The sequence below is a fragment of the Ammospiza caudacuta genome, chromosome 9 (assembly GCF_027887145.1).
Source record: "Ammospiza caudacuta isolate bAmmCau1 chromosome 9, bAmmCau1.pri, whole genome shotgun sequence".
Classification (NCBI taxonomy): Eukaryota; Metazoa; Chordata; class Aves; order Passeriformes; family Passerellidae; genus Ammospiza; species Ammospiza caudacuta.
In genome coordinates, this window is record NC_080601.1 from 38,301,605 (window position 1) to 38,327,414 (window position 25,810).

Here is a 25,810-nt window from a genome sequence, read left to right on the forward strand (position 1 = left end):
TCCCAGCTCTTGCAGAAGGAAGGGGAGATGCAGGAATTCAGGTACAGACAGGCTGGGCTGGCAGGGTCACATGGATCCCTGGATGTGCCCATGGCCAGGCTGGATGGGGCTGGGGCAGAGGTCCCATGGGTGTCAGCCCCTGGCTATAAACTAAATAAACTAAACAAGGTGTAAACTGATAATTCTAGGGGTAAATAAGATAAAAATCCTTCTACCAACCACTCAGGCCACAAAGTGCAGATAGGTTTGTCTATTTAAAAATGCCACAAGAGCTCGACCCAGCTCCTGCTGTCAGTGCTCGGGGCATGAGGACCACGAGGCACAGCCTGTGTCACAGCCCAGTGCCAGCCTAGCTGGGCACAGCCACCCTGCAGAGCCCAGGCTTTGGCTGCTGCTCCCTCCCTCACCCTGCTCAGGCCGTGGGGATGGAGCAGCTCTGCCAGGAGCCCCCAGCCACGCTGCTAGAGCCCTGGCAGTGCTGTGCCCCGTGCCAGCCCAGAAGGGCCCTGGCAGCTCCTCACCACGGCGATCCTGGCACGGGGGCCGATGCCACAGGCTTGTTCCCACTGGGAGCGCTGTCAGCCTCGCTCAGCAGCTTGAAGGAGTGATCCTGGGGACACAGAGGGGTCAGCCAGCAAACTGGGCAGCTGCACAGAGCTGATCTGGGGTACAGATCCCACCCTGTGGCCAGAACTGCAGGAGGGGCTTTATGGACAGCCCTCGCCATCCCAGCCCAGGCCAGCCCTGACCTGGGTTTGTGCAGCTCAGGGCTCCCAGGGCTCTGGAAAGGGCTCTGGAAGGGGACACACCTTGTCACTGTCCCTGCCCGTGGGGACGCTCTTCCTCTCCGTGTGCAGGATCAGCGTTGGGGGGCAGGCGGCTCTGCTCGGGTCCTTGCCATGCTCTGGGAGGAGAGGAGCAAATGTGGAACAAATAAACAAACTCACAACCAGCCCAAACTGCTGAGCAAACCCCAGAGTGCTGCCCGTGGCTCTGAGCCTCCTCCTGCCACTCCTCCCCTTCATTCACAGCCCCTGTGCCCAGAGTGCATCTCCTCTCCAGACACCCCATTGCAGTGGGACACAGGGCAGGGGGAATGAGATAATGGCATGGCATGGCATGGCATGGCATGGCATGGCATGGCATGGCATGGCATGGCATTCCAGCCCAAACCACTCTGGGTTCCATGGGGCAGATTCCCCTCGAAATGCTACTCCAATTATTTCAAAATTCTTCCAGGTACAGAACAGGCCCCCATTTGAGTCTGCTTCCCTTGGAACATCTCAGAATAAGACAACATCAAACCCATGGCATTTTGCTCAGAAGATGGCTTTATGGGAGCAAAAAAGATTCACGAACCAGAGCCATTCATCTCCACATTAAAGGAGGCAGGAGCAGGCAGCTGCTGATACACATCAAAAGGGGCTCGGAATTCATCTTCCCTCCCTGGGTATCTGGTAATTGGGAATCAAAGCCTTGCCAGGCACTCGGGTGCTCTGGACACAGGAGGTGACACCCGGTGCCAGTGCCTGGCTGCTGGGAGGGGAAGCGCAGCCCTGGGCAAGGCCTGGCACGCAGGGTGGCACAGGGACCCTGCTTGGGGAGCCCCAGGGGCACTGAGAGGGCACCAGCAATGGCCAGGGTGACATTGGTGCTCTTACACTCACCATTGATTTGGGAAGCAGCCATGGATTTCATCCCTATGAAATACAGGGTGAATTTCATCCCTGTGAAATACAGGGTGAATTTCATCCATGTGAAATACAGGGTGAATTACATCCCTGTGAAATACAGGGTGAATTTCATCCCTGTGAAATACAGGGTGAATTTCATCCATGTGAAATACAGGGTGAATTTCATCCCTGTGAAATACAGGGTGAATTTCATCCCTGTGAAATCCAGGGTGAATTTCATCCATGTGAAATACAGGGTGAATTTCCTCCCTGTGAAATACAGGGTGAATTACATCCCTGTGAAATACAGGGTGAATTTCCTCCCTGTGAAATACAGGGTGAATTACATCCCTGTGAAATACAGGGTGAATTTCATCCCACAGGCACATGGGCTTGAGAGACAGGAAACATTCCCTGCCTTTGGAAGCTCTGATACAAATCATGGAATGGTTTGGGCTGGAAGGGACACTAAAGCTCACCCCCTGTCCTTTCCCTCTCATGAATTCTCCCTCTCCTTTCCCTCCTGGAATTCTCCCTCCCAGCCCATCCAAGGCCCCAGGACAGCCCTGCTTGCTGCAGCCCTGGTGAGCTCTGCAGAGGCAGCTCCTTGGGCATTCCCATGTGGAACCTGCTGCCACAGCACTCTGGGCAGCCAGCACCTAGAAAAGAGGATGGGAATGAAAAAAAAAAAAAAAAAAAAAAGAAAAAAGAAAAAAGAAAAAGCAAGCAACCAACCAAATCAAACAACAAAGGGAAGCCCTGAAGGCTGTGCACAGCAGGAGCCATTCAGTTTTACACCTGCAGTTGAACACTGAGTGTTTGCCCGCAGTGCAAGGAAAGAGGAAAATAAAACAAAGAGGTTGTTCCTCCCTCCCCAGGCTGGGGAACCCTCCCGGAGTGGGGCTGGCTGTGCCAGGGGGAGCCCCAGGGCCCCCAGTTTCCCAAGGGAACCCATCAGTGCCTCCCCATCCCTGAAACCTCCTGTGCCCACACTGGCAGGGACCTGCTCCAGGGTTCACTGTGCCACCAAATTGTGTCACCAAATTGTCTAGTTATGTAAATCTTTTGAAAATATTGACATTTTTGGAAGATACTAGGAATAACTATCATTTTCAGAAGAACACAAGAACATACTGCAAGAGGTATTTTAGTTTGCAATATGATTAAATATAGTACTACTTGTAAACGAAGAAGGCAACCTTTTTAATGTAAAATCATAGGTGAAAAACCATCAACAACAGTACACTATGGAGGTATTTCAAGAGAAGATTTAAAGAACGTGTTCACTGGGCACACCTTTGCTCATTAATTACCTTCTCCCCAACTCTAAGTGCTCAGACTGAGCTGCAGCCTGACAGGGAAGCCAGCATGAGACATTTCCAGCTTCTTTTCACCCCAGAGTCAGCAGCACAGCCAGCACTGTGAGTTCTGCTCGCTGTGGAGGATGAGGGGGGATGGAGATAAAGGCTCCTGATGAAAGAGGCTCCTTCTCCCAGGCTCCACCAGCACAGGAACATGAATAATTCACAGCATGCAAGCAAAGGTGAAGCAGCAAAACTGCCTTGGGTACAGCACAGAGGATGCTGGGTGTGATCACAAACAACTCCTTAAAAGCAGAATTAGAGAGGCAGGGGAAGAGTGAAGATGGATTCAATGCCATGAGGAGCTGTGGACAAGGCATAGTCAAAATTTGTTTTGTAAGAGACAGTCCAGGTCCTTTCCCTGCTCCAGGGACACAGCTCCTGCCTGCCCACACTGGTTTCCTTTTAACTCAATTTCTTTGCTGCTCTGAGCACTCCTGCTGTGCCCTCCAAGTGCTCCTTTCCCCTCTCAGAACAAATCTCCTTGAGCTGAGCTTTTCTCCTTCCTGCAGCAAACACTGCCCACCCTCCCTGTCATTGTTCAGGGCATTTGGAGTGGGAGCAGGAGGAGAACTCAGACAAATTCAGTGTTGGTGTGAAGTTCAGGGACAAATGAGAACCCAAATTCAGTGTTGGTGTGGGGTTCAGGGACAAATGAGAACCCAAATTCAGTGTTGGTGTGGGGTTCAGGGACAAATGAGAACCCAAATTCAGTGTTGGTGTGGGGTTCAGGGACAAATGAGAACCCAGATTCAGTGTTGGTGTGGGGTTCAGGGACAAATGAGAACCCAGATTCAGTGTTGGTGTGGAGCTCAGGGACAAATGAGAACCCAGATTCAGTGTTGGTGTAGGGTTCAGGGACAAATGAGAACCCAAATTCAGTGTTGGTGTGAAGTTCAGGGACAAATGAGAACCCAGATTCAGTGTTGGTGTAGGGTTCAGGGACAAATGAGAACCCAAATTCAGTGTTGGTGTGGGGTTCAGGGACAAATGAGAACCCAAATTCAGTGTTGGTGTGGGGTTCAGGGACAAATGAGAACCCAAATTCAGTGTTGGTGTGGGGTTCAGGGACAAATGAGAACCCAGATTCAGTGTTGGTGTAGGGTTCAGGGACAAATGAGAACCCAAATTCAGTGTTGGTGTGGGGTTCAGGGACAAATGAGAACCCAAATTCAGTGTTGGTGTGGGGTTCAGGGACAAATGAGAACCCAAATTCAGTGTTGGTGTGGAGCTCAGGGACAAATGAGAACCCAGATTCAGTGTTGGTGTAGGGTTCAGGGACAAATGAGAACCCAAATTCAGTGTTGGTGTGAAGTTCAGGGACAAATGAGAACCCAAATTCAGTGTTGGTGTAGGGTTCAGGGACAAATGAGAACCCAAATTCAGTGTTGGTGTGGAGTTCAGGGACACACTCATTCCATGGCTGCATTCCCAGGCACACAGCCACCCTGCCCATGAGTTGCTCTTTGCCACTGCCCTGGAAATCACAGAACCACAGCCTGGGTTGGGTTGGGAGGCACCTTGAAGCCCATCCAGGCCCACCCTTCCACTGCCCCAGGCTGCTCCAAGTCCTGTCCCACCTGGCCATGGACCCTTGGCCCTGGGGCAGCCACAGCTTCCCTGGGGTGGAGGGTCAGGTGGGTTATGTCTGAACTGGTCCCTAGGAATTCCTGATAAACACCTTTTTATCCCCAGAACAGGCCTGGGAAGGGGCCCCCAGGGCCCTGTGATGGCCCCAAGGTGACAGTGTCACCCCTCCCTGGCTGAGTGGCCCCAGGTCAGGCAGGGAAGCAGCAGCCCAGTGTTGGGGAAGATGAAACAGGAAAGCCTTATCAATATGATTGCCTGGCAAAAGATTTTGAGAATATAGAAACCATAAGCGAGATTGGAATGAAAGCAAGCTTTGAGATCCCTCAGTTACTGAACAACAGGAAAACAATGGTGTGGGCAGCTGAAGGTGATCCCCTTGTGATGGAACAACACCCTCTGCTTGCAGACAGGCCCAAGGGTCAGAGCAGACCCTACAGCTTGGCAGAAGGGGCCCAAAGAGGAGTTTGTAGGGTTTAAAATGTAACACAGTATGGTAATGTAGTGATTCTTACAGGCTGTATGTAAATGTTATAGGATTTGTATCTTGCACTGGATTGGTTAGTGAGAATTAGACTATTCAGCACAGAAGAAGATTTATTGTATTGGAAGAGGAACTTCATTCTTATGCTTTTAGTCTCTTACCCTCTCATCCTCTCTGCCCCTCTCTTCTCTCAGGCCTGCTCTGAGCTGTGGCTGCAGCTCCCAGCAGGGCCCTGCACCCAGGCCCTGTGCAATGAACCCCAAATCCCAGCAGGGCCCTGCACCCAGGCCCTGTGCAATAAACCCCAAATCCCAGCAGGGCCCTGCACCCAGGCCCTGTGCAATAAACCCCAAATCCCAGCAGGGCCCTGCACCCAGGCCCTTTATAATAAACCCCAAATCCCAGCAGGGCCCTGCACCCAGGCCCTGTGCAATAACCCCAAGTTCCTGACCTGGCTGCAGAGATCTCTCATCTCCATCCGTCCCCACCATCCTGCCCCCCGATGCTCCAACAGCCCAGCACAACCCCAGCGGCTCTGGGGGTCCCAGCCCTGCATGAGGAGGTTCAGCCTGGCTGCAGGGACACAGAGCACGGACCCAGGCCCTCCCAGCCCTGGGGACAGCCCTGGGGACAGCACCCACCTGCTCGTGCCTGCTCCAGCAGGTTGGTGGCCATCAGGGTGACAGTGGGCGCGGCCAGGGCGGTGACACGGGTGAGCTGTGCTGGCACCAGGGGCCCCATGGAACTGTCCAGCCTGGAGGCAGAAGCTGCAAGCAGAGCACAAGGACAGGGTGGAATTAGCCCTGGTAAGCAATAATTCCCTTTAAAACCCTCAGGTTTTGTGCCCAGCCCTTGGCACTCGAGGCCATGGCAGCGCTGAGCTGCTCTGGGGGATCTCAGGGAGCTTTTCCAGCCTCAGTGATTCAGGGAATTCATCTGCTGAGCACATGTCCTGCCCCCACTGCAGGGTTAAAACAAGGTTTGTGTTCAGCTCGATTCCTGGCCACGATGCCCACGGATCTTCAGCCAATGAACAGTGCCAGAAATTTCAAATTAATGAAAATGTGGCCCTCAAAGTAAGAATTTGCCAGGACAGATCGATGCCCTCCCAGCAGGTCACAGCAAGATCAGTGTTGTCATTTTAAATAACATCCTCTGGTTTCCACTGTTACTCATCACAACTTCTTGGTGTCCCACTCTATCCACGGGAAATTATTTTGCCAATACTTTAAAAGTGCAGCTTTATCCAGGGCTTCACAGTCTGCTGGGACAAGGCCCAGAGCAGAAACTGTGATTTGCTCATGTGCATTCATTATTCATGAGGAACCAGAACCAGGCCAGTTAAACCAGGCTCTCAGTCCTGCAGAATAACTCCTGCCTGCTGCCACACCTGAGGTCCAACCTGGAGCGTTCATTCCCAATGAACTGGGAAGTTTTTCAGGAGCTGAGCCACACAAGAGCCACCCAACCCCATCCCCTGGCAGGGCAAAGCCAGGTGTCCCAGCAGCAGTGCCCATGTCCCATTTCCCAGCCACCAAAGACAAATGCCATTTGTTGTATATTCATGGCTGTACATCCCATCCCATCCCATCCCATCCCATCCCATCCCATCCCATCCCATCCCATCCCATCCCATCCCATCCCATCCCATCCCATCCCATCCCATCCCATCCCATCCCATCCCATCCCTGCTTTAAGGCAGACTGGGAATATCACAATTCCCAGCACAGCCCAAGCTGCAGGATTTCCTGCAGGGATATCAGACAGCTCCCATCGCATCTTCTGCACACCCTGGAATAGGATGGATCACTTCTGAAACCTTCAGTCTGTTACAAAAGCCCATTCACACACTCTGAATGCTCTCACGGATCTGTGTCCCTGCATTTCCAGGTGCCACAGCACAATATTCCAACAGAGAGCACGGAATCCCAACCTGGTGTGGGCTGGAAGGGACCCCAAATCCCGCCCAGTGCCACCCCTGCCATGGCAGGGACACCTTCCACGGTCCCAGGCTGCTCCAAGCCCCGTCCTGTCACAGACATCTCTTATGGAAAATCCTTCCCTTAGGATGTTTCCTCCTGAGAAGCTGGGAGGCCTCAGGAACAAAATGCAAACAATGGTTATCTGCTGCTGTGGGATGCAACAGGTGCAGCTGGGATTGGTCTCATGGGGTTGTTTCTGATTAATGGCCAATCACAGTCAGCTGGCTCAGACTCTCTGTCCAGGACACAAGCCTTTGTTATTCATTCTTTCTTTTTCTATTCTTAGCCAGCCTTCTGATGAAATCCTTTCTTCTATTCCTTTATAGTATAGTTTTAATATAATATATATAATGAAATAATAAATCAGCCTTCTGAAACATGGAGTCAGAACCTCATGTCTCCCCTCATCCTGGGACCCCTGTGAGCACCATCACACTGGCCTTGAGTTCCATGAGTTCTCCACACCCAAAACTGGAGTGATTTCCATAACTTGCATAATTATCCCTGCAATTGCACCCCGCACTGGAGACGAGCTCTGCTCATTCCCCACTCGGCTCTGCCGCCTCTCAAACGTGACATGCCATTATATAATTTCAGCTGCTTCTTTATGCTGATTTATTACTCCATCCAGGAACAATATCAGTGCATCTTCTGATGTGATGGAAGCAATTATCCCACGGCTTCCATCCGCACCAGAGTCAAGTACATATAAATATATATTTATATACACATATATATGCATTTCATACATGCAGATGGGGTTCAACTGCTTATTTTAATTATAACTGCTGCTCACCAAATAAGCTGGAATGATTTAAGGCAATCTTAACCTTTAAGGAATAAATATTTATGCTTTGGAGCTCTTTGTGCTTCTGAAGAGCAGTCTTTGCAATGGATGGCTTTGGAATACAAACACAGCCTGGATGGAGTTGAATGTCACGATGCAATATCAGCCTCTGCTCTGAACTGAACATAACCTGGGCTGGAATTACACCTGAGTGTGAACCCTTTGTGATTAAATTCAGGCCAATTCTACTGCAAAACAATCCTGAGGAGAGGGAGGGAGGAGGGAAGTTCTGTTCCTGTGAAGGTCTGGGTGCTGGCAGGGCCAGGGCAGGCTAGGCTGATGAGCCAGTAGTGCCTCTGCAGAACATCTGCACGCTCCTGGGATCCTTTCAGGCACTTCCCAGCATCTTCCAACACAGCCACACAAGGCAGAGGGGAAGGAGGTGACAGGGACAAGGTGGCCAGGGACAGGTGCCTGCCCCATTCCCCAGCCCCTCCTGGCACTGAGCTGCAGGCTGTAAGGTGTGTGAGATCAGTGCTGGGCACTGCCCCATTCCCCAGCCCTGCCCTGGCACTGAGCTGCAGGCTGTAAGGTGTGTGAGATCAGTGCTGGGCACTGCCCCATTCCCCAGCCCCTCCTGGCACTGAGCTGCAGCACTGAGGTGTCTGAGATCAGGCTGGGCACTGCCCCAGCCCGTGGGATGTGAGCAGTGCCTGCAGTTGCCAGCTCTGTGTGGGCAGCTCCAGGAGGCAGCTGCAGGTGCCAGCATGCCCTGCCTGGTGCTAAGCTCAGCTCCTCAGAGCCAGCAGTGCCAGCATTTCCCACTGCCCTCACTCCTGCTGCCCCTCACAGCCCCCACGGGAGCTGGGCTTGAGAATAAACTACTCAAACTCTAATTAACTCTAATAGTTTATAAAAACATTGCTCTTGTAAGCCAAGGATTGAAGACTTAAACCCCTTCTTAGAGTTACCCCACCATCTATCTCAGGAGGAAAGGATTCAAACCCTCCTCTGCAACTCCCAAAGCTGGCATTTTTAACTAAATGAGAGAAGAAGCAGGGCAGAGCTCAGAGCTGCTGCTCAGAACCCTGAGCCCTGTGTGATGAGGGTGAGGCAGCCCCACAGAGGAGCCCAGCCCAGAGTGGGGAGGGATGTTCAGGCACAGGAGAGCAGAGGAGAGAGGGCTGCAGGGTGTGGTGGGCAGGGCAATCGGGATAAATCCGCATCTCATCCAGTTCTGGCACTGCTGGGACATGACAAGGGAGGAATGTGTCCATTCCCAGCCCCACGGCGGGGACAGCAGCACCAGCTGGGATCAGGAAATCCCACAGTCCCTACAGCTGGAAAGGACCTGCAAGACCATCAAGCCCGGCCAGCAGCACCACCGTGGTCACCATGAAACCATGTCCCCAGGTGCCACATGCACTTTGAAATCCCTCCAGAGATGGGGACTCCACCATTCCCTGTTCCAGGGCTTTACAGCCCTTCCATGAATAAACCCCCCTAATTTCTGCCCTGAACTGCTCTGCTGTGGCTGCCCTGCCCCGTGAGAGGAGCCCCAGTGCTCACCCTGGAGTTTGGGACATCACCGTCACCTCTCCTGGTGGAAGGAGCAGTGGAAGCAGCAGCTGCAGCCCTGTGTGTGTGACAGGCAGGCCCAGCAATGCACCCAGTCACTTTGATTAGTGCTGCTGTCCCCTCCTGGCCCCAGAAGTGCTGGAGATCAGGGCCCAGGGACTTGCTTCATTTAGAAGCACAGTCCATCCTGATGAGATAATTTGGGGCACTCCTGCCTATCAGCAAAGGACAAGAGAATACTCTCTGCTTAAAAAAAAGGAAGAATTGAGCAGTAATAAAAAAAATCGACTTTTTCCCAAGCAGACAGCATCCTTCAGCTCCATGCAGCCCCTCAGCCCTGCTCCCCCTTCCCCTCAAGGACACACCACACTCCTCCTCAAGGCAGCCCCGGCTGGGTAAACACGAGGCTGCCCAGGAGCCACCTCTGAGGAGTTTCCCTTCCTTCCTCTGCTCCTTTGCAAGGCCCAGACACGTTCATTAAAACATTCAGCACTCTCTGAATGTGATTATGCCCTTCCCTGTGCTCACACTGGGAACGTGTGGTGCTTCCTGAGCAGCAGCTGCCCTTGGCTGCCCGCACAGGCACAGGGCCGTGCTGGGGAGAGCATCCCAGCACAGCTGGCACAGCTGGCACAGCTGCTGCAGGGCTCAGCAAGCTGCCCTGCCCCACTGCCACCCCCAGGGGCAGCTGGAGCTCCTCCCCAGTCAGAGCCAACCCTGGAAATCAGCATTGCTGGCTTGGGCAGAATGACCCAACTGCTCTGCTCTCCTTCATCCATCTGCCCTGTGCTTTGTGTTTGTTTGGGTTTTCCCAGTTTCAAATTGAGAAAAGGATATAGAAATGTCTGCTGAAGAGCTCCTTTCCTGCTGCACTGGGAAGTGACAAAAAGAATCCACTCCTGACCTGGGGGCAGCACAGCAGAATGACAACAGCTGGAAGGTGAGGGGTGGCACAGCCACTGGCACAGCCTGGCACTGGCACAGGGGACTCGAGGCCATCGCAGGCACTGGGAGAAGTAGGATTTTGGCACAATAATGCTTTGGGGGTTTTTTGGTTAAAATTGATGGTGTAGAAGCCAAGTCACCCCACTGGATTCCATCAGATTAATAAATTGCCCTGGAAGGAGGTCAGAAAATGAGTGAAGGGTCCTCTCTCTTTGGTGAAATGAAAAATAAAACCATGAGGCACAGAAGTGCAGCTGGAGAGAGATTTATGCCCGGATAAATCAGTGTACAGCAGAACACAAATATGGAGAGACATCACTGCTCTGTTCCATGGGACACTTCCCACCCTGGCACTGCCCAGGGCCAGGCTGGCAGGGCTGGAGCAGCCTGGGACAGAGGGAGGTGTCGCTGCCATGGCAGGGGTGGGATTTAAGTCATCCCAACCCATTTCATGGCTGGATCTCCAGCAGATCCCAACCCCTGCTGACTCCCTGCCATGCACTGGGTGGGATTTAGGGCCATTCCATTCCATTCCATTCCATTCCATTCCATTCCATTCCATTCCATTCCATTCCATGGTTCCCTGCCATGCACTGGGTGGGATTTAGGGCCATTCTATTCCATTCCATTCCATTCCATTCCATTCCATTCCATTCCATTCCATTCCACGGTTCCCTGCCATGCACTGGGTGGGATTTAGGGCCATTCTATTCCATTCCATTCCATTCCATTCCACGGTTCCCTGCCATGCACTGGGTGGGATTTAGGGCCATTCCATTCCATTCCATTCCATTCCATTCCATTCCATTCCATTCCATTCCATTCCATTCCATGGTTCCCTGCCATGCACTGGGTGGGATTTAGGGCCATTCTATTCCATTCCATTCCATTCCATTCCATTCCATTCCATTCCATTCCACGGTTCCCTGCCATGCACTGGGTGGGATTTAGGGCCATTCTATTCCATTCCATTCCATTCCATTCCATTCCATTCCATTCCATTCCATTCCATGGTTCCCTGCCATGCACTGGGTGGGATTTAGGGCCATCCCAACCCATTCCATATCTGGATCCTGAGCAGATCCCAACCCCTGCTGGCCCCCAGCCCCTCCCCAGCAGAGCAGGAGCTGCACTCTTGTTCCTGCAGGATCATTTGGAGCTTTCATTTCAATATGCATTGCCATAACCACTTCAGAACTGGTGAATGCTGGAGTAAATTGCTTATTGGAGCGGGAAGGGAAGAAAGTCAGCAAGAATTCCTGAAAATCTGCAGAGTCAGGCCTAAGTGGCAATGAGCACCTTCTGGAGTGAGCTGTGCTGGGGAACATTTCCCTCTCCAATTTCTCCTCCTTTAACAACCTGCTTTTTAGCAAATTCCACCAAATGAGCAGCGAAACGAGGGAAGGCACAGAGGCTTCAAAAGCAAAGTGACATCAAAACAAATACAAATCAACCCCCCCAAAGCTGGAGTGTCACATTCAGCCGGTTCTTACAGCCCTGCCCTGTACTACTGGGGTTTGAAATACCACCTGTAAACCAGCCAGGGAAATGGGGGTGGGACAGGATGACCTCTGAAGGGCCCCTCAAAAACAAATTGCCGTGAGAGTGACAGCACCAGCAGAGACCACACCCCAAACCTGCTGGGTTCAGGGGCATGAAATATCCCCCACAACCCTGTGAAGTGTGCTGCCCCTCCCTGCCAGGGATAATCCCAGGACACCTCAGCTCTGACCACCCTCCAAACCCTGCTGCAGCACTTGGGGGAACACCTGGGCAGTCCCAGCTTAGAAATTCCTCAGGAATCATTTCAGGCAGGGTCTATCATCCCCATTTCTGCTCTTTGGGTGGGAATGGATGCTCAAGGCCCTGTGCCCATCCCAACAAAGCCCTTGCCCAGCCCTGACCTCCTCTGGTGCTGCCCTTGTGATCCCAGGCAGGAACTCTCCCTTTGTGCCAAATCCCAACAGTGGCTTTAACTGGAAAAAAAGAAGTTCAGACTGAAACAAGCAGTCTGTGAGCAGCAGAAGCTAAGAGAAAGCATTTCCCAACTTTTAATGAGATTTCTCATCACAGGAGCTGTAGGAGCAGGGCTCACCATGACGGAATTGAACCCGACACATTTAATAACAAAAAGAGCAGGATTATTAAACCCCATTCAAGCCTTGCTTAGCAAAGCAAATGATGCAAATCCTGGCAGGCTCAGCTCGTGTCCCTGAGTGACTGCAGAGCTGAGCCCTGCTCCAGACCCTGCTGGGCTCAGCTCCTCAGCTTTGGGCTGCACACCCAGCTGCTGCTGGAGGCTCTCTGTGCCTGCTGCTGCTCTGGGAGAGGAGCAGGCAGGGGCTGCTTGGGCAAGGCTCCAAGGCACGGGGCATTGCTGGGTGCCTGTGCCAGGCCAGGAGCCGGGCTGGGCCCTTCTGGGTCCCCTCCTGTCACACACATCTTCTATGGAAAATCCTTCCCTTAGGGTTTTCCTCCTGAGAAGCTGGGAGGCCTCAGGAACAAAATGCAAACAATGGTTATCTGCTGCTGTGGGATGCAACAGGTGCAGCTGGGATTGGTCTCATGGGGTTGTTTCTGATTAATGGCCAATCACAGTCAGCTGGCTCGGACTCTCTGTTCGAGCCACAAACCTTTGTTATCATTCTTTGCTATTCCATTCTTAGCCAGCCTTCTGATGAAATCCTTTCTTCTATTCTTTTAGTATAGTTTTAATGTAATATATATCATAAAATAATGAATCAGCCTTGTGAAACATGGAGCCAGATCCTCATCTCTTCCCTCATCCTGGGACCCCTGTGAACACGGTCACACCTTCCAGCCCAGGATGTGCTGTGATCCCAGGGTGAAATTCCCCTTTTCTCACTCATTTCTGACTGCTCTGATATGGAGCTGAAGTGTGGGACCCCTCCTGCTCTGGGAGCCCAGGGAAAGCAGAGCCCCAGGGGTGGCTTCTCCTTGAGCTTGCTTTGTGCCAGGGGGGACTGGAGAGCAAAAGGCACCAGAATTTGTACTGAGAAGCACAAACCATTCCTTTAGGGACACTTCTGGCATTATGTGGAATTATGACAAGGTGCTCTGAGCTGCTCTGGCGAGGTGGGAACGGCACTCCTGCAAAGGGATCCATCACTTCCCAGGACAAACCAGTTATCACCATTCATCTGTCTCAGATCTGCTGCTCCTCTCCCATCAACCCCTCTCTGGTGAACATCCCCTGAATTTCAAAATTCTGCACTGAGACTGAGCCATCGAGCTGGCTTTACTCATTAAAAAGAAATCTTGGCAGAAACGTGCCCAAAAACGAGACAAATCTCTTCTCTCTACCTGAGAGATCCCGTTCCCAAGTGACAATGGCAGCGACATTTTACACACTGTGGAACAAAAACCACTGAAACCTTCCCTGCCTGAACTGGGCTGCAGAGAAAAGGCAGAAAGGAAGAGGGAAAATGGTGAAAAGTCTCCAGCAGGGAGAATCCTCCTGAGCAGGACAGAGCCCACCAGGTGCCCGAGGTGCCACCAGGAGTGGGGAGAGCCTGGACACCCCTGGGTCTGCAGGCTGGCACAGGCTCAGACCACGGTCCCTGCCTCCCTCCCTGGGTTATCTCCACACACAAGATTCTCCTGCTGCCTCAGAACTCTGATCCTCTCCTGGGCTTTGTTGTAAATCCTGTGGGATCATGCAATGTCCTGAGCTGGGACCCTCAGGATCACCCAGTGCAGCCCTGGCCCTGCCCAGACACCCCAAACCCCACCTGGGCACACCTGGAGTGCTGTCCAAGCTCTCCTGGAGCTCTGGCAGCCTCGGGGCTGTGCCCATTCCCTGGGCAGTGCCAGCACCGTCTGGGGCTGAACCTGTCCCTAAAACCCATCCAAACCCCCTGGCACAGCTCCAGCCGGTCCCTGGGTCCCATCGCTGTCCCAGGGAGCAGAGCAATGTAAATCATTATTAATCTTTAAGAAAGCCTCAACAATCTGAGTTTTTCTGGCACCTCCCTCAGGGGATCCCAGCCGCCATTACCCCAGGAATGTGGCATTCCCTCTGCAGGACACACAGCCCACGCCCAGCAGGGACTGCAGAGCGGTTCCAGCCTGGTTCCAAGAGTGCAGAACCGCACTGAGATTTGCCCAGGCTCAGTATTAAACACCTTCTGCCCTCCTGCTGCATTACACAGCTCCATGGAGCCTCCAAAGTGGGGGAAAAGGCTTGATTGGATTTTTGGGCAGTTTCTGAAGCAGCAGCTCCTGACCTGGGTGACCTCCCTGCCCTCCCAGCAGGGCAGGTGGCAGCCAGCCCGGATCAAAGGCTCCTCCTGAATTATTCATGGAGCCATCAGTGAATGAGAAATCAGAAAATTGGAAAATAAGGCTGGAGGGGCCACAGGCACAGCAGGGATCTGTGCTGAGCCTGGCTGGAGGGAATGGGGCTCTCCTGGGCTGGGACAGAGCTTTTCCAGAAAGGGGAGGTGGGACCCCCCTGCAGCCCAGGGAGCCTCTGGAGCAGGACAGAAGGGGATGTTGAGGATGGTGATGGTCACCCCACAGCCTTCATCTCCCACAGTCCTTCCCACTGCTCTGCCCAGTCCCATTTCCCAAACCTGTATGATTCTTTTCCAGCCTCACACAAACCCCAGCAGCAAATTTCCATCTCCTCTCTGGACAGGATGTCATTGTGAGAGAACACACTGAATTATGCAGCATCAGGCCCCCAGAACCTCCCCTTGCTCCTGTCACCGCACAGTAATTATTTCTGCCTGAACCAATCCTTTGTGTTTTGGAGTGAAATCTTCGAGCACTCATTTCTGGGAGGCTTTGAGTCAGAAATTAGATTTGGAAATTTGAACCCAGCCAGGCAGAAACCAGGAATGTGACCCTCGTGCTCCATTTTTTGGTGGTTTCTGAGTCAGGTTTAAAGTCCCAGGCTCTTGACACCAAACGGGGGCTGGCAGGAGGGATTTTCTGGGGGTGACAGGATCCCAGCCTGGTTTGTGCTGGGAGGACCTCAAAGCCCATCCCAAGGGCCAAGGGCAGGGGCCCTCCCACCATCCCCACATCCTTCTCCTTTTCCCCTTCCACCATCCCCACGTCCTGCACGTGCCAACAGAGCTGCGCGTGCAATAAAATCCATGAAACTCCATTTAGCACCCTGGGGAAGCTCCTGTGGCACACTTAAAATTGGGAAATGTAATTAAGCTCCCTTATTTATATTCTGGCCAAGAAGGAAGATTCATTTCACCTCGTTACATTTCTTTGCACTTTGGTGGGGCCTGACTGAGGAACGGGGGAGCCACCCAGGAAACATCCACAGCTCCAAAGCAAAGCTGGGAGCAAACATCAGGAAAATCCCTGAGGACTTGGTTCCCACCATCCAGGGGGCTGAACAGGAATGGCTGTTTGATTGGAGGAATAGTAATAACAATAAATAAATAAATAACAACAACAACAACAACAATAATAATAATAATAATAATAATAATAATAATAATAATAATAATAATAATAATAATAATAATAATAATAATAATAAAAATAATAAAAATAATAATAACAATAATAATAATACCACCACCTCAAACCCTGAGCTCTCAGCCTTGCCGACCCCTCACATCATGCCATTGCACCCTGGAATTTCAATTCCCTCACAATAAACTCCCAGTCAGGAATTTCTATACTAATTTTAGTTTCCAAGATGAAGTGTAGCAGCAATGTGAATGATTCACAGGATGGTTTGTGGCACAGGGTTTGCTCAGCTCTCAATCCCACTGGACAGAATGGCAGGAGCATTCCAGGGTCCCCTCCTGTTCCAGGGAATGCTGACATTGTCCCCATGCCAAGAATTGCACCAGGAGGCAAAAGACCCTGCAGATGCAAATCCTAAAAGTGCAGATTAATCCACTGGGATTGTGGAATTTCCTCCTCCATCAGGTTTAGCTTTGCACTGAGTTTACCCCACATCCAGCCCTGATTCATGCCAGACATTGGGAATATATTCATTGAAATCCACTCTGTGGCTTCATTTTACAGCATCAAAACCAGTCCTCAAACAGCTGAATAATAAAGTTGAACACATAAAAAATAATGCCTAAAAATGCTTTTTCCCCCCTCACTAATAAGCAAGACAAAGGCACACAAAACAGCATCACTCCCATCTTTTACAGGGGCCTCAGCAGCATTTGCTGTCTTGTTCCCCTCTCCAAGTCCCCCAATATTCCTGCTGGGCACCCCAAAAGCACAGAAGCTGGGCCTGAACATCCCCTGGGGATTATTCTGCATCCCAGCACCATCCCAGCAAGCCTTGGCCACACCTGCAGAGCTCCTAATGCTTTAATTGCATCAATAAATATCAGGATGCAGCAGCCACCACAACAAGGTGTTTCTCAGCTCTGATTTAAAACTCACAGAATTCTCACAGGGATTCTCATCCATTCATCTTCTTCTGGGGAGGGACAAGCAAGGGCTCCTCCTGGAACAATCCCATTGTCCTTCCAAGGCTTATTCCTTTCTTTCACTCAGTTTGGGTTTTCCTTCTAAGACTTCTGCTCCATTTACAAGAAACACACCCAGTTTAGTGAGGGCTTTGTAAGCAACACAAATCTCAGTTAATTTGAGTCTCTAACAGACAGAAGAAGAGCCCACCTTGCCCTGTGTGCCCTCCCTCTGCTCCTGAGAGGGAAAAGGACAAACTCCTGTGTCAGTGTGTGAGCCCCGAGCCCCAGCTGTGCTGCCAGCCCCAGCCTCACCTGTGAAGCAGAGTGGAAATGTTCCAGGGTAGAAATCCATTTTGATTTAGGTGAAATGTACATTTTTGAGTTGAGTCTGTGGTTAGCAAACATGGCTATGTAGCCTGACTGCAAGGCCTAGGCTCAGAGAAATTGCCCCAGTGAAGGACAGAGATAAGGGGGGAGACAGAGAGTGATAGAGAGAGACAGACACTGCTGTGACAGCCAGTCAGCCTGACCTAGGAATTCTTTCTGATAAAGAAGAACTAGCGGCAAATGTCACCCGAAATTGGTAAAAATGAATATGTATGAACCTATTGTGGAATTGTATGCATATGTATTTGAGAGGAGGATAAAAAGGGACCTGAAGTTCCCAGAAGTACACGTGTCATTTTAGGGGATGATTCCCACATGTGTCCAGCGCTGTAATAAACATCCCAGCTTTACAACTTCCACAAAGTTGTGGAGTTTTGATTATCTCCGCAAAACACCTGGATGGGGAAAACCTGTGACCGTATTCACAGGGGTCCCAGGATGAGGGAAGAGACAAGGATCTGACTCCATGTTTCACAAGGCTGATTTATTATTTTATGATATATATTACATTAAAACTATGCTAAAAGAATAGAAGAAAAGGTTTCACCAGAAGGCTGGCTAAGAGTAGAAAGGAATGATCACAAAGGTTTGTGGCTCAGCTCTCTGTCCGAGCCAGCTGACTGTGATTGACCCTTAATTAGAAACAACCCCATGAGACCAATCCCAGATGCACCTGTTGCATCCCACAGCAGCAGATAACCATTGTTTGCATTTTGCTTCTGAGGCCTCCCAGCTTCCCAGGAGGAAAACTCCTAAGGAAAGGATTTTCCATGACAAGGTGTCTGTGACACAAACCCACCTGGCAGGGCTCTGAGCAGAGGAGCTGCTGCTCCTGGGAGTGGAACCTGATGGAAGCACTGCCCAGCACTGCACTCCCACAGCAAAGCCAGCTCGGGGCTTTAACAAGCAGTTACAGCCACACTAAATTAACTCTGACTTCCATGACATTTACCAGGAGCTGGGAACGACTGAGAGGATTTGGGTTGTTTGTCTTTTGTAACTGCCACTGCAGTATTGATATTTTTCCCTTTGTCAATACCTTGCTATTACATCCCAGGCACTGAGAGCCTCTCCTGGAGCACACCAGGGGAGCAGCTGCTTAACCGTGAGCCTGGCCTAAGCAGGACTGAGGTGGGGCCTTTTCCTGATGCCCAGCCTGAGCCTCAGCTCCTGCCCCTGCTCCCAGACATCCCAAAGCCTTGGGAACCACTGTTGGTACAAAGTGCACTGTGATCCATAAACCCAGGCAGGCCCACCATGGATTTGCACCAATAAACTGCCCATGAGTGGCTTTGGATGGTGCAAAAATATGCAACACTACAGAGCTGTGCCTGACCTCACCCTGCCCATCCTCCTCCTGCACTTGGCCTTGGTAACTCAAACCAGCTGAATTTTCACTGAGAGCCATCTCCCCATTATCACAAAGCCCTGATATAGTGGGCAGCTCCAGCTGCCAGCAGGGCCTCTCTGTGCAGGGAGGAGGGAATTGGTACCATTTCAGTGGGCTCTGGGCATTATCTGAGCCCCTGAACCAGCTCACCTTCCCCCGGTGTGCCAACACAGGGAACCAAAGCGTGATTTTGTGCTGAATGTTAGCCCAGGCAGGAAGTTATCACTCTAATAACTATAAACATTCATTTGCTTGCTTTGTTAGCCAGCATTAGAGCTGGGCACAGCATTTACAGCCAGCTCATAAACCACCAGCCTGTGCCAGTGCCAGGCACGGGGCACACCCAGCAAGGCCAGAGGAGGCTTCCCCAGGACAGGAGCTGTAGCCATGATATTTTATGGAAAATCCTTTCCTTAGGATTTTTCCTCCTGAGAAGCTGGGAGGCCTCAGGAACAAAATGCAAACAATGGTTATCTGCTGCTGTGGGATGCAACAGGTGCAGCTGGGATTGGTCTCATGGGGTTGTTTCTGATTAATGGCCAATCACAGTCAGCTGGCTCGGACTCTCTCAGTCACAAACCTTTGTTATCATTCTTTCTTTTCGTATTCTTAGCCAGCCTTCTGATGAAATCCTTTCTTCTATTCTTTTAGTATAGTTTTAATGGAATATATGTAATAAAATAATAAATCAGCCTTGTGCAACATGGAGTCAGATCCTCATCTCTTCCCTCATCCTTGGACCCCTGTGAACACCACCACAGGGAGCCCCACATTCCTGCCTGGAACTTTCCTGTTCTCCCAAAATGTTCATTTGTGCTCACCTGATGCTGTGGAATTCCCGTGCAGGGGAGGCTGGGCTAAGGTGAACTGAGAAGTGCACCAGGAGAACTCCCACACAGAGGACCCCAAAGGGTGGCAGTGAGCCCAGCAGAGCCCCAGCTGCAGAGCCAGCAGGAGCCACCCCTGGCCAGGGCTGCAGGGGCTTCCCAGGCTCTGACCCATGGATTGCAGCTGCTAATTAGCTCATTAACACAAGGAAGGAAGGAAGGAGTGTGCACAGAGGTTGGACACATGGCCCAGCCCAGCCCTCCCAGTAAGGAACGGGGAGGGACGAGGTTGGCCAGGAAACATGTGGGAAATACTGGAACATCCATGCCAGGTTGGACACTGGGGTTGGGAGCACCTGGGACAGGGGCAGGTGTCCCTGCCATGGCAGGGGTGGCACTGGTGGGATTTGGGGTCCCTCCAAACCAATCAATCCTGGGCTGCTGTGATGTCCTGGGGACCTCAGGCTGAGCTCAAGGGCTCAGTGGGACTAACCCCAGGTCCCACCCCCAGCACTGAACCCAGCCCATGAGCCAGCTCTGAGTGTGCTCTGAGCCTGGCTCAGTCAGCAGTCCCTGCTGAGGAGGGACTGACAGACACGGACAGACCGACAGACACGGACAGACCAAGCCTGGCTCAGTGAGCAGTCCCTGCTGAGGAGGGACTGACAGACATGGACAGACCGACAGACACAGACAGACTGAGCCTGGCTCAGTCAGCAGTCCCTGCTGAGGAGGGACTGACAGACACGGACAGACCGACAGACACGGACAGACCGACAGACATGGACAGACTGAGCCTGGCTCAGTGAGCAGTCCCTGCTGAGGAGGGACTGACAGACATGGACAGACCGACAGACACAGACAGACCGAGCCTGGCTCAGTGAGCAGTCCCTGCTGAGGAGGGACTGACAGACATGGACAGACCGACAGACACAGACAGACCGAGCCTGGCTCAGTGAGCAGTCCCTGCTGAGGAGGGACCGACAGACACGGACAGACCGAGCCTGGCTCAGTGAGCAGTCCCTGCTGAGGAGGGACTGACAGACACGGACAGACCGACAGACACGGACAGACCGACAGACACAGAGAGAACTCGGGCACAGAGCTGGCACCGAGCAGCCCTTGGCACTCAGCATTGAGGTGCTGAGAGGAAAAGGCTCCGTCACTTCCCAGCTGCTCCGTGGCAGCCTAAACCACCACATTTAAACCCTTAAATAATGCTGAGAGCCAGGGAACAGTTGGCAAATGGATTCTATGGCAGATGGTGCCTTTTTTAATATTTGTGCTCGCTGCTAATTTACAGAGTCCATAAGCACGGGCTCATCTCTTACCTTCTTCACTGCTGCCATTAAAAACCTGCATGTGAGGAAAATAAACACCCACTCCTTTATGCAGGAGCTGCAGAGGGGTGTTAGAGATTACCAGACACCCCATTCCTTAATTACTGCAGGTAAGTGCTGGTGCTTGCAGATTTAATGCATTTAGGGTTTCTTTGAGGCAGATTTCAGAGCCCTGCGTCGCAGTGCTGGGAAATGCAGTTTCCTCCCCCAGCAGGGCCCAGGAAGATGCAGCACAGCGAGGAGCTGCATCTCCACAAGCTCCTGTTTAGTCTTTATGTTAAACCTGGCACAAAATCCACACTCGCAGCCAGGCTGCCATGAAATATTTAAGGGAACATTTGCCTGGGAGATGCACGAGCAGCACCACCAGTAGATGTGAAATGAAGAAAGGAAATAAAAGCAATTCTGACCCAAAAAAGGGGCTGCAATTGCATTGCTGGAACCTTCCCTGCTCACCTCCCTGGGGTGGGAGCAGAGGGCACAGCAATGTGGGGCCAGGGCCCCTCTCAGTGCACAGAGCCTGAGCCTCTCCAGCCACAGATCACTCCATGGACAGCTTCCTCAAGCTTCAGTATTTTATTCCATATAAAACAGCATTTTATGTTGCTATTAAACCCAGGGCTTTTATGCTGCTTCTCTCCCACACGTTTATTTCATCATTCCAAGTTTTTCTAGGCTCAGCACAGTGACAAAACAATCCCCAAGAGCACCACTGGCTGCAGAGCCAAGGCACAGCAGCCTGCAGCAGCCAGCACCTCCCAGCCCTGTGTGCTCAGCCCCATTCCCAGGGCTCCAGCTGGGATCCGTCACAGCCTCCTGCAGGAAAAGGCTGCCTTTAAACCCCTTAAATATCCTCTGCTCTCTCATAGCTTTGCTTCTGATTTTCCTTCCCAAAATGTAAAGTAAATTGTATTAAAAGTGAATTTTTAAAAATGACCACACTGCATTGTGCACACTCACAGTTCCCCTAAATTCGTGGTGTTTTGCTTTGAGGGAATTCCAAGGAATTTCCTCTGGGAGGATGGAAAAGCAGCAGAGCCTGGATCCCCACCTGCCCTGTGCCCTTCCCACACCTCCCACCTCGTGTTAACACCCTGCTATTAATTCCCAAAGCTATTAATTAGGCTGCCAGGAGTTAACTGCAAGGCTGCAAAACTAACCACAATCAAAGGCCTAAAAAATAAATATTCACTCCCAAGACTATTGATCAAATTGAGCAAATCCCTGTGATTGGAGACATGGGACCACACAAGGCAGGAACAGGACACTGCTCTCTAATAGAATCAGTTAACAGGGGATAATCAATTAATTGGGCTAACCACACACACAATGTTCAGCCTTCCAGGTACCAATAAACATGGGGATTGAAGCTGGAAATGATGTCATTTTGGGGTTTTTAAGTTCATTGCTGCTGCGTGCCCATGGCCTTTCATAAGCTTTAGAGAAGGGCGATGTGGGAAGGTTGTTAACTGCAGGGTCACAGATCATTAACCCCAAATTCATAGGTCATTAACACCAAACTCACAGGTCCTTAACTCCAGGGTCACTTTTTAGGTGACACATGGATCGGGACAGGCGCAGCCTGTGCCCATCCCCACCCTGTCCCCAGCCCTGAGTGCCAGCTCCAGGTGCCACCTGCAGGGATGGGCACTGCAACCCTCCCTGGGCAGTGCCTGAGCCCCCTTTCCATGGGGAAATTCCTGCTGTGCCCGCCCTGAGCTGTCCCGGCCCAGCCTGAGGCCGTTCCCTCTGCTCCTGTCCCTGTTCCCTGGGATGGTCCCAAATCCCCCCGGCTGTGCCCTCCTGGCAGGAGCTGTGCAGAGCCATGAGGGCCCCTGAGCCTCCTTTTCCTGCCCTTTCCCTCCTCTGGGCCCGTTTGCTGCTCCCAGCCCCACAGCCCTGGTCCCACAGCCCTGCTCTGGCAGGAAGGAGAATCCCTGGGATCCATCTCTCATTAAAGCTCTCCCACCAACCCCAAACCAGAGCTGCACCTTCTGCAGAATTCAATCTCCCTGTGCTACTCCTCAATTACCAAAAAGATGGAACATGCGCCCTCATTTCCATTTTTCACTCATTTACATTTTTCACTTAATTGGCAGATAACTGTTCTAAAATAGCCCCAAGCACCCCAGGTGCAGTCACAAACATTGCCCTAAAGGCCCCCGACCACCAGGCCTGCCCAGCCAGGCGGGGATGCCCCTCAGCCGCTACCTTCACAAAGGTTCCACTCAGCACCCAGAAAGAGCCATTTCTGCAGGCACCAAACACACCTCAGCTCTGGGAGAGGGCCCAGGCTGAGCTCTCCCAGCACATCTGTAACTAAAAACACCCAGAGAATCTGCTGGGGACTTAGTAAAGTGTTGCACCACGGTGTGCAGACACCTCGTGAGGGCCCTTTCAGCTGAGAACACGAACGTTCCAGCTGAGAACATGAACGTTCCAGCTGAGAAGGGGAACACTCCAGCTGAGGACACGAACACTCCAGCTGAGAACACGAACGCTCCAGCTGAGAACACGAACACAAATGTTCCAGCTGAGAACACGAACGCTCCAGCTGAGAACACGAACGCTCCAGCTGAGAACATGAACACAAATGTTCCAGCTGAGAACACGAACGCTCCAGCTGAGAACACAAACGCTCCAGCTGAGGACACGAACGTTCCAGCTGAGGACACGAACGTTCCAGCTGAGGACACGAACACAAATGTTCCAGCTGAGAACACGAATGCTCCAGCTGAGAACACGAACGCTCCAGCTGAGAACACGAACACTCCAGCTGAGGACACGAACATTCCAGCTGAGAACACGAACACAAATGTTCCAGCTGAGGACACGAACGTTCCAGCTGAGAACACGAACACAAATGTTCCAGCTGAGAACACGAATGCTCCAGCTGAGGACACGAACGCTCCAGCTGAGAACACGAACACTCCAGCTGAGAACACGAACACAAATGTTCCAGCTGAGGACACGAACGTTCCAGCTGAGAACACGAACGCTCCAGCTGAGAACACGAACGCTCCAGCTGAGAACGTGAACATTTCAGCTCAGCTGTGACCACACCACCATAACCTGAGGGTGGGCAGGGGGGGGTCACAGATTTGCACACAGAACCCCCTCAGAGGAGGCAGGAACCAGCTCAGCTGGCCCCAAATGTCCCAAGGACACATCCATGACAAACATCCCAGAGCTCTGAACCCACTCCTGACACCCAGCCCACAGCACACCTCCACACTGCTCCAGAACCCCCAGTTTAACGCCAGCAGTGCCACCCGTTCCCAGCACCCAGCACCGCCCCACAGCCCTGTGCTGCCCAGAGCCTCCCCAGCCCCACAGGGCCTTACCTGGGAAGGGCGAGGCCAGCAGTGGCACTTTGATGGGGGACAGGGTGAGCAGCTGGCAGGGCTGCAGGCCCGGTGCGGCCTGCGGGGCCTCGGGCTCCAGGGCCACCAGCGCCAGGCTCTGCGTGCCACCCACGGCTTTAAGGCTGCTCTGGCACCCACCTGCGAGACAGAGAGAGAGAGGGGTGAGATATCAGGGTCTCTGCTGCTCAGAGTTACAGAGTTACCCCGAGATACATTAAAAAGTCTTTTTTTCCCAGCCCAGTGCTTGAAGGAGGAGTCAGAGCTCTTCATTTCTCAGTCTCAATATTGTTTATTGTATCTTATATAGAAAATTCTTTCTCCTGCCCTGCCAAGATCCACTCAGCATAACAGACAGAGGCACTCTGCCTGCCCTGAGGCAGTGTTATCTTTTTATACTAAAAATTACGTGTACAATATTTACCATTCCTTTCCAATACACATCACCTATGTTAGACAGTGAGCTTCTACTCTAAACCAATCCAAAGGGCCAACATCACAGCAGAAGATGGAGGCCTAGATGAAGAAGAAGAAAGGCAGGACATGCCAGATTCTTCCACCTTGCCCCCTGAACCCCCATGCTAAAAACCTCAAAAATCTATTTTTAGTGATAAATTCACTATCATTCTACTTAAACTTTTGTAGCTTGTAATTCTTTATATAAAGTTAATAATTGTTTTTTCCAAAAGCTAAATCAAAAGCATAAGAGTTTTGAGCTCTGTGCCAAAGTCTCTGATCCCCTGTGCAGGAACTCGAGCCCTCTAAAGCAGCCAGAAAAATTTCCTGGCATTTTCTGCCATGGAACCCCACAGATGTGAGCACATCATCCCCAGGGACAAGGCAGCAGTGACTCACACACAAACTGTGCAGAGTCATTACATTTAAATGAAAAAACTTAATAAAAAAGTCAAATATTTGAACACTGGGAGCACTATCATTCTCAGCTGTCCAAAGTGTAACTGTCTGATGCCAAAGCTGAATTTATTCCTTGCTATATTAGGCACCCACTGCTCCCTGGCTTGCCTGGCTGCTCTGCTGTGTCCTGCACACAAATCCCCGAGTTTGACAAGCTCTGCACCTCATCTCCTTCATCCCAAAAACTCAGCAGGATGCTTCATGGAACCCCTGAGGCTGGAAAAGCCCTCTCAGCCCAGGGAGTCCCAGCTGTGCCCTGTCCCCAGCCCAGAGCCCTGAGTGCCATCTCCAGGTGCCACCTGCAGGGATGGGCACTCCAGCCCTCCCTGGGCAGCCCCTGCCAAGGGAAGCGAGGAATGTCCCAAATAGTCCCTTGAACACCCTTCAGCCCCTGCACCATTCTCTCCCCAGCCTGACAGCGGCAGGGAAGACCTTCAGAGCTCAATCCTGGCTAATTATGTTAAATAAACAAGAACAGGAGTGTAAAACTCTTGAGGAGCAGAGCAAATCTGACAAACAGCAGCTGTTCCTCCCTCCGCCCGAGCTCAGGATTCAGAAATGAAGCAATCACCAGCTCCCTGTGGCATCCAGCAAAGCCCAGCCCGCCTGCAAACCCTGCAGACAACTGAGACTCCACAGACCCCCAGCTGATCCCACTGCAGGCCCTCCCTCACCCTGAGGCTCCCTTTCCATGGGCATGGCAGGAAAACAGGGAAGGGGTGCTGGGGAGGGAGGCTGTGGGGTGGGGATGCAGCCCCTGAACAGCT

General features: G+C 51.8%; 1 protein-coding gene across 1 annotated transcript in view; it reads right to left on the reverse strand.

Moving 5' to 3' along the window:
* Window positions 1–25,810, reverse strand: part of TCERG1L (transcription elongation regulator 1 like) — a 52,401-nt gene that overhangs the window by 15,179 nt on the left and 11,412 nt on the right. The window contains exons 4-7 of the mRNA XM_058810735.1: window positions 24,111–24,269; window positions 5,747–5,872; window positions 810–904; window positions 522–610 (exon numbers count right to left, since the gene is read on the reverse strand). Coding sequence (XP_058666718.1) covers window positions 522–610; window positions 810–904; window positions 5,747–5,872; window positions 24,111–24,269 — 469 coding nt within the window. The remainder of the gene's footprint in view (window positions 1–521; window positions 611–809; window positions 905–5,746; window positions 5,873–24,110; window positions 24,270–25,810) is intronic.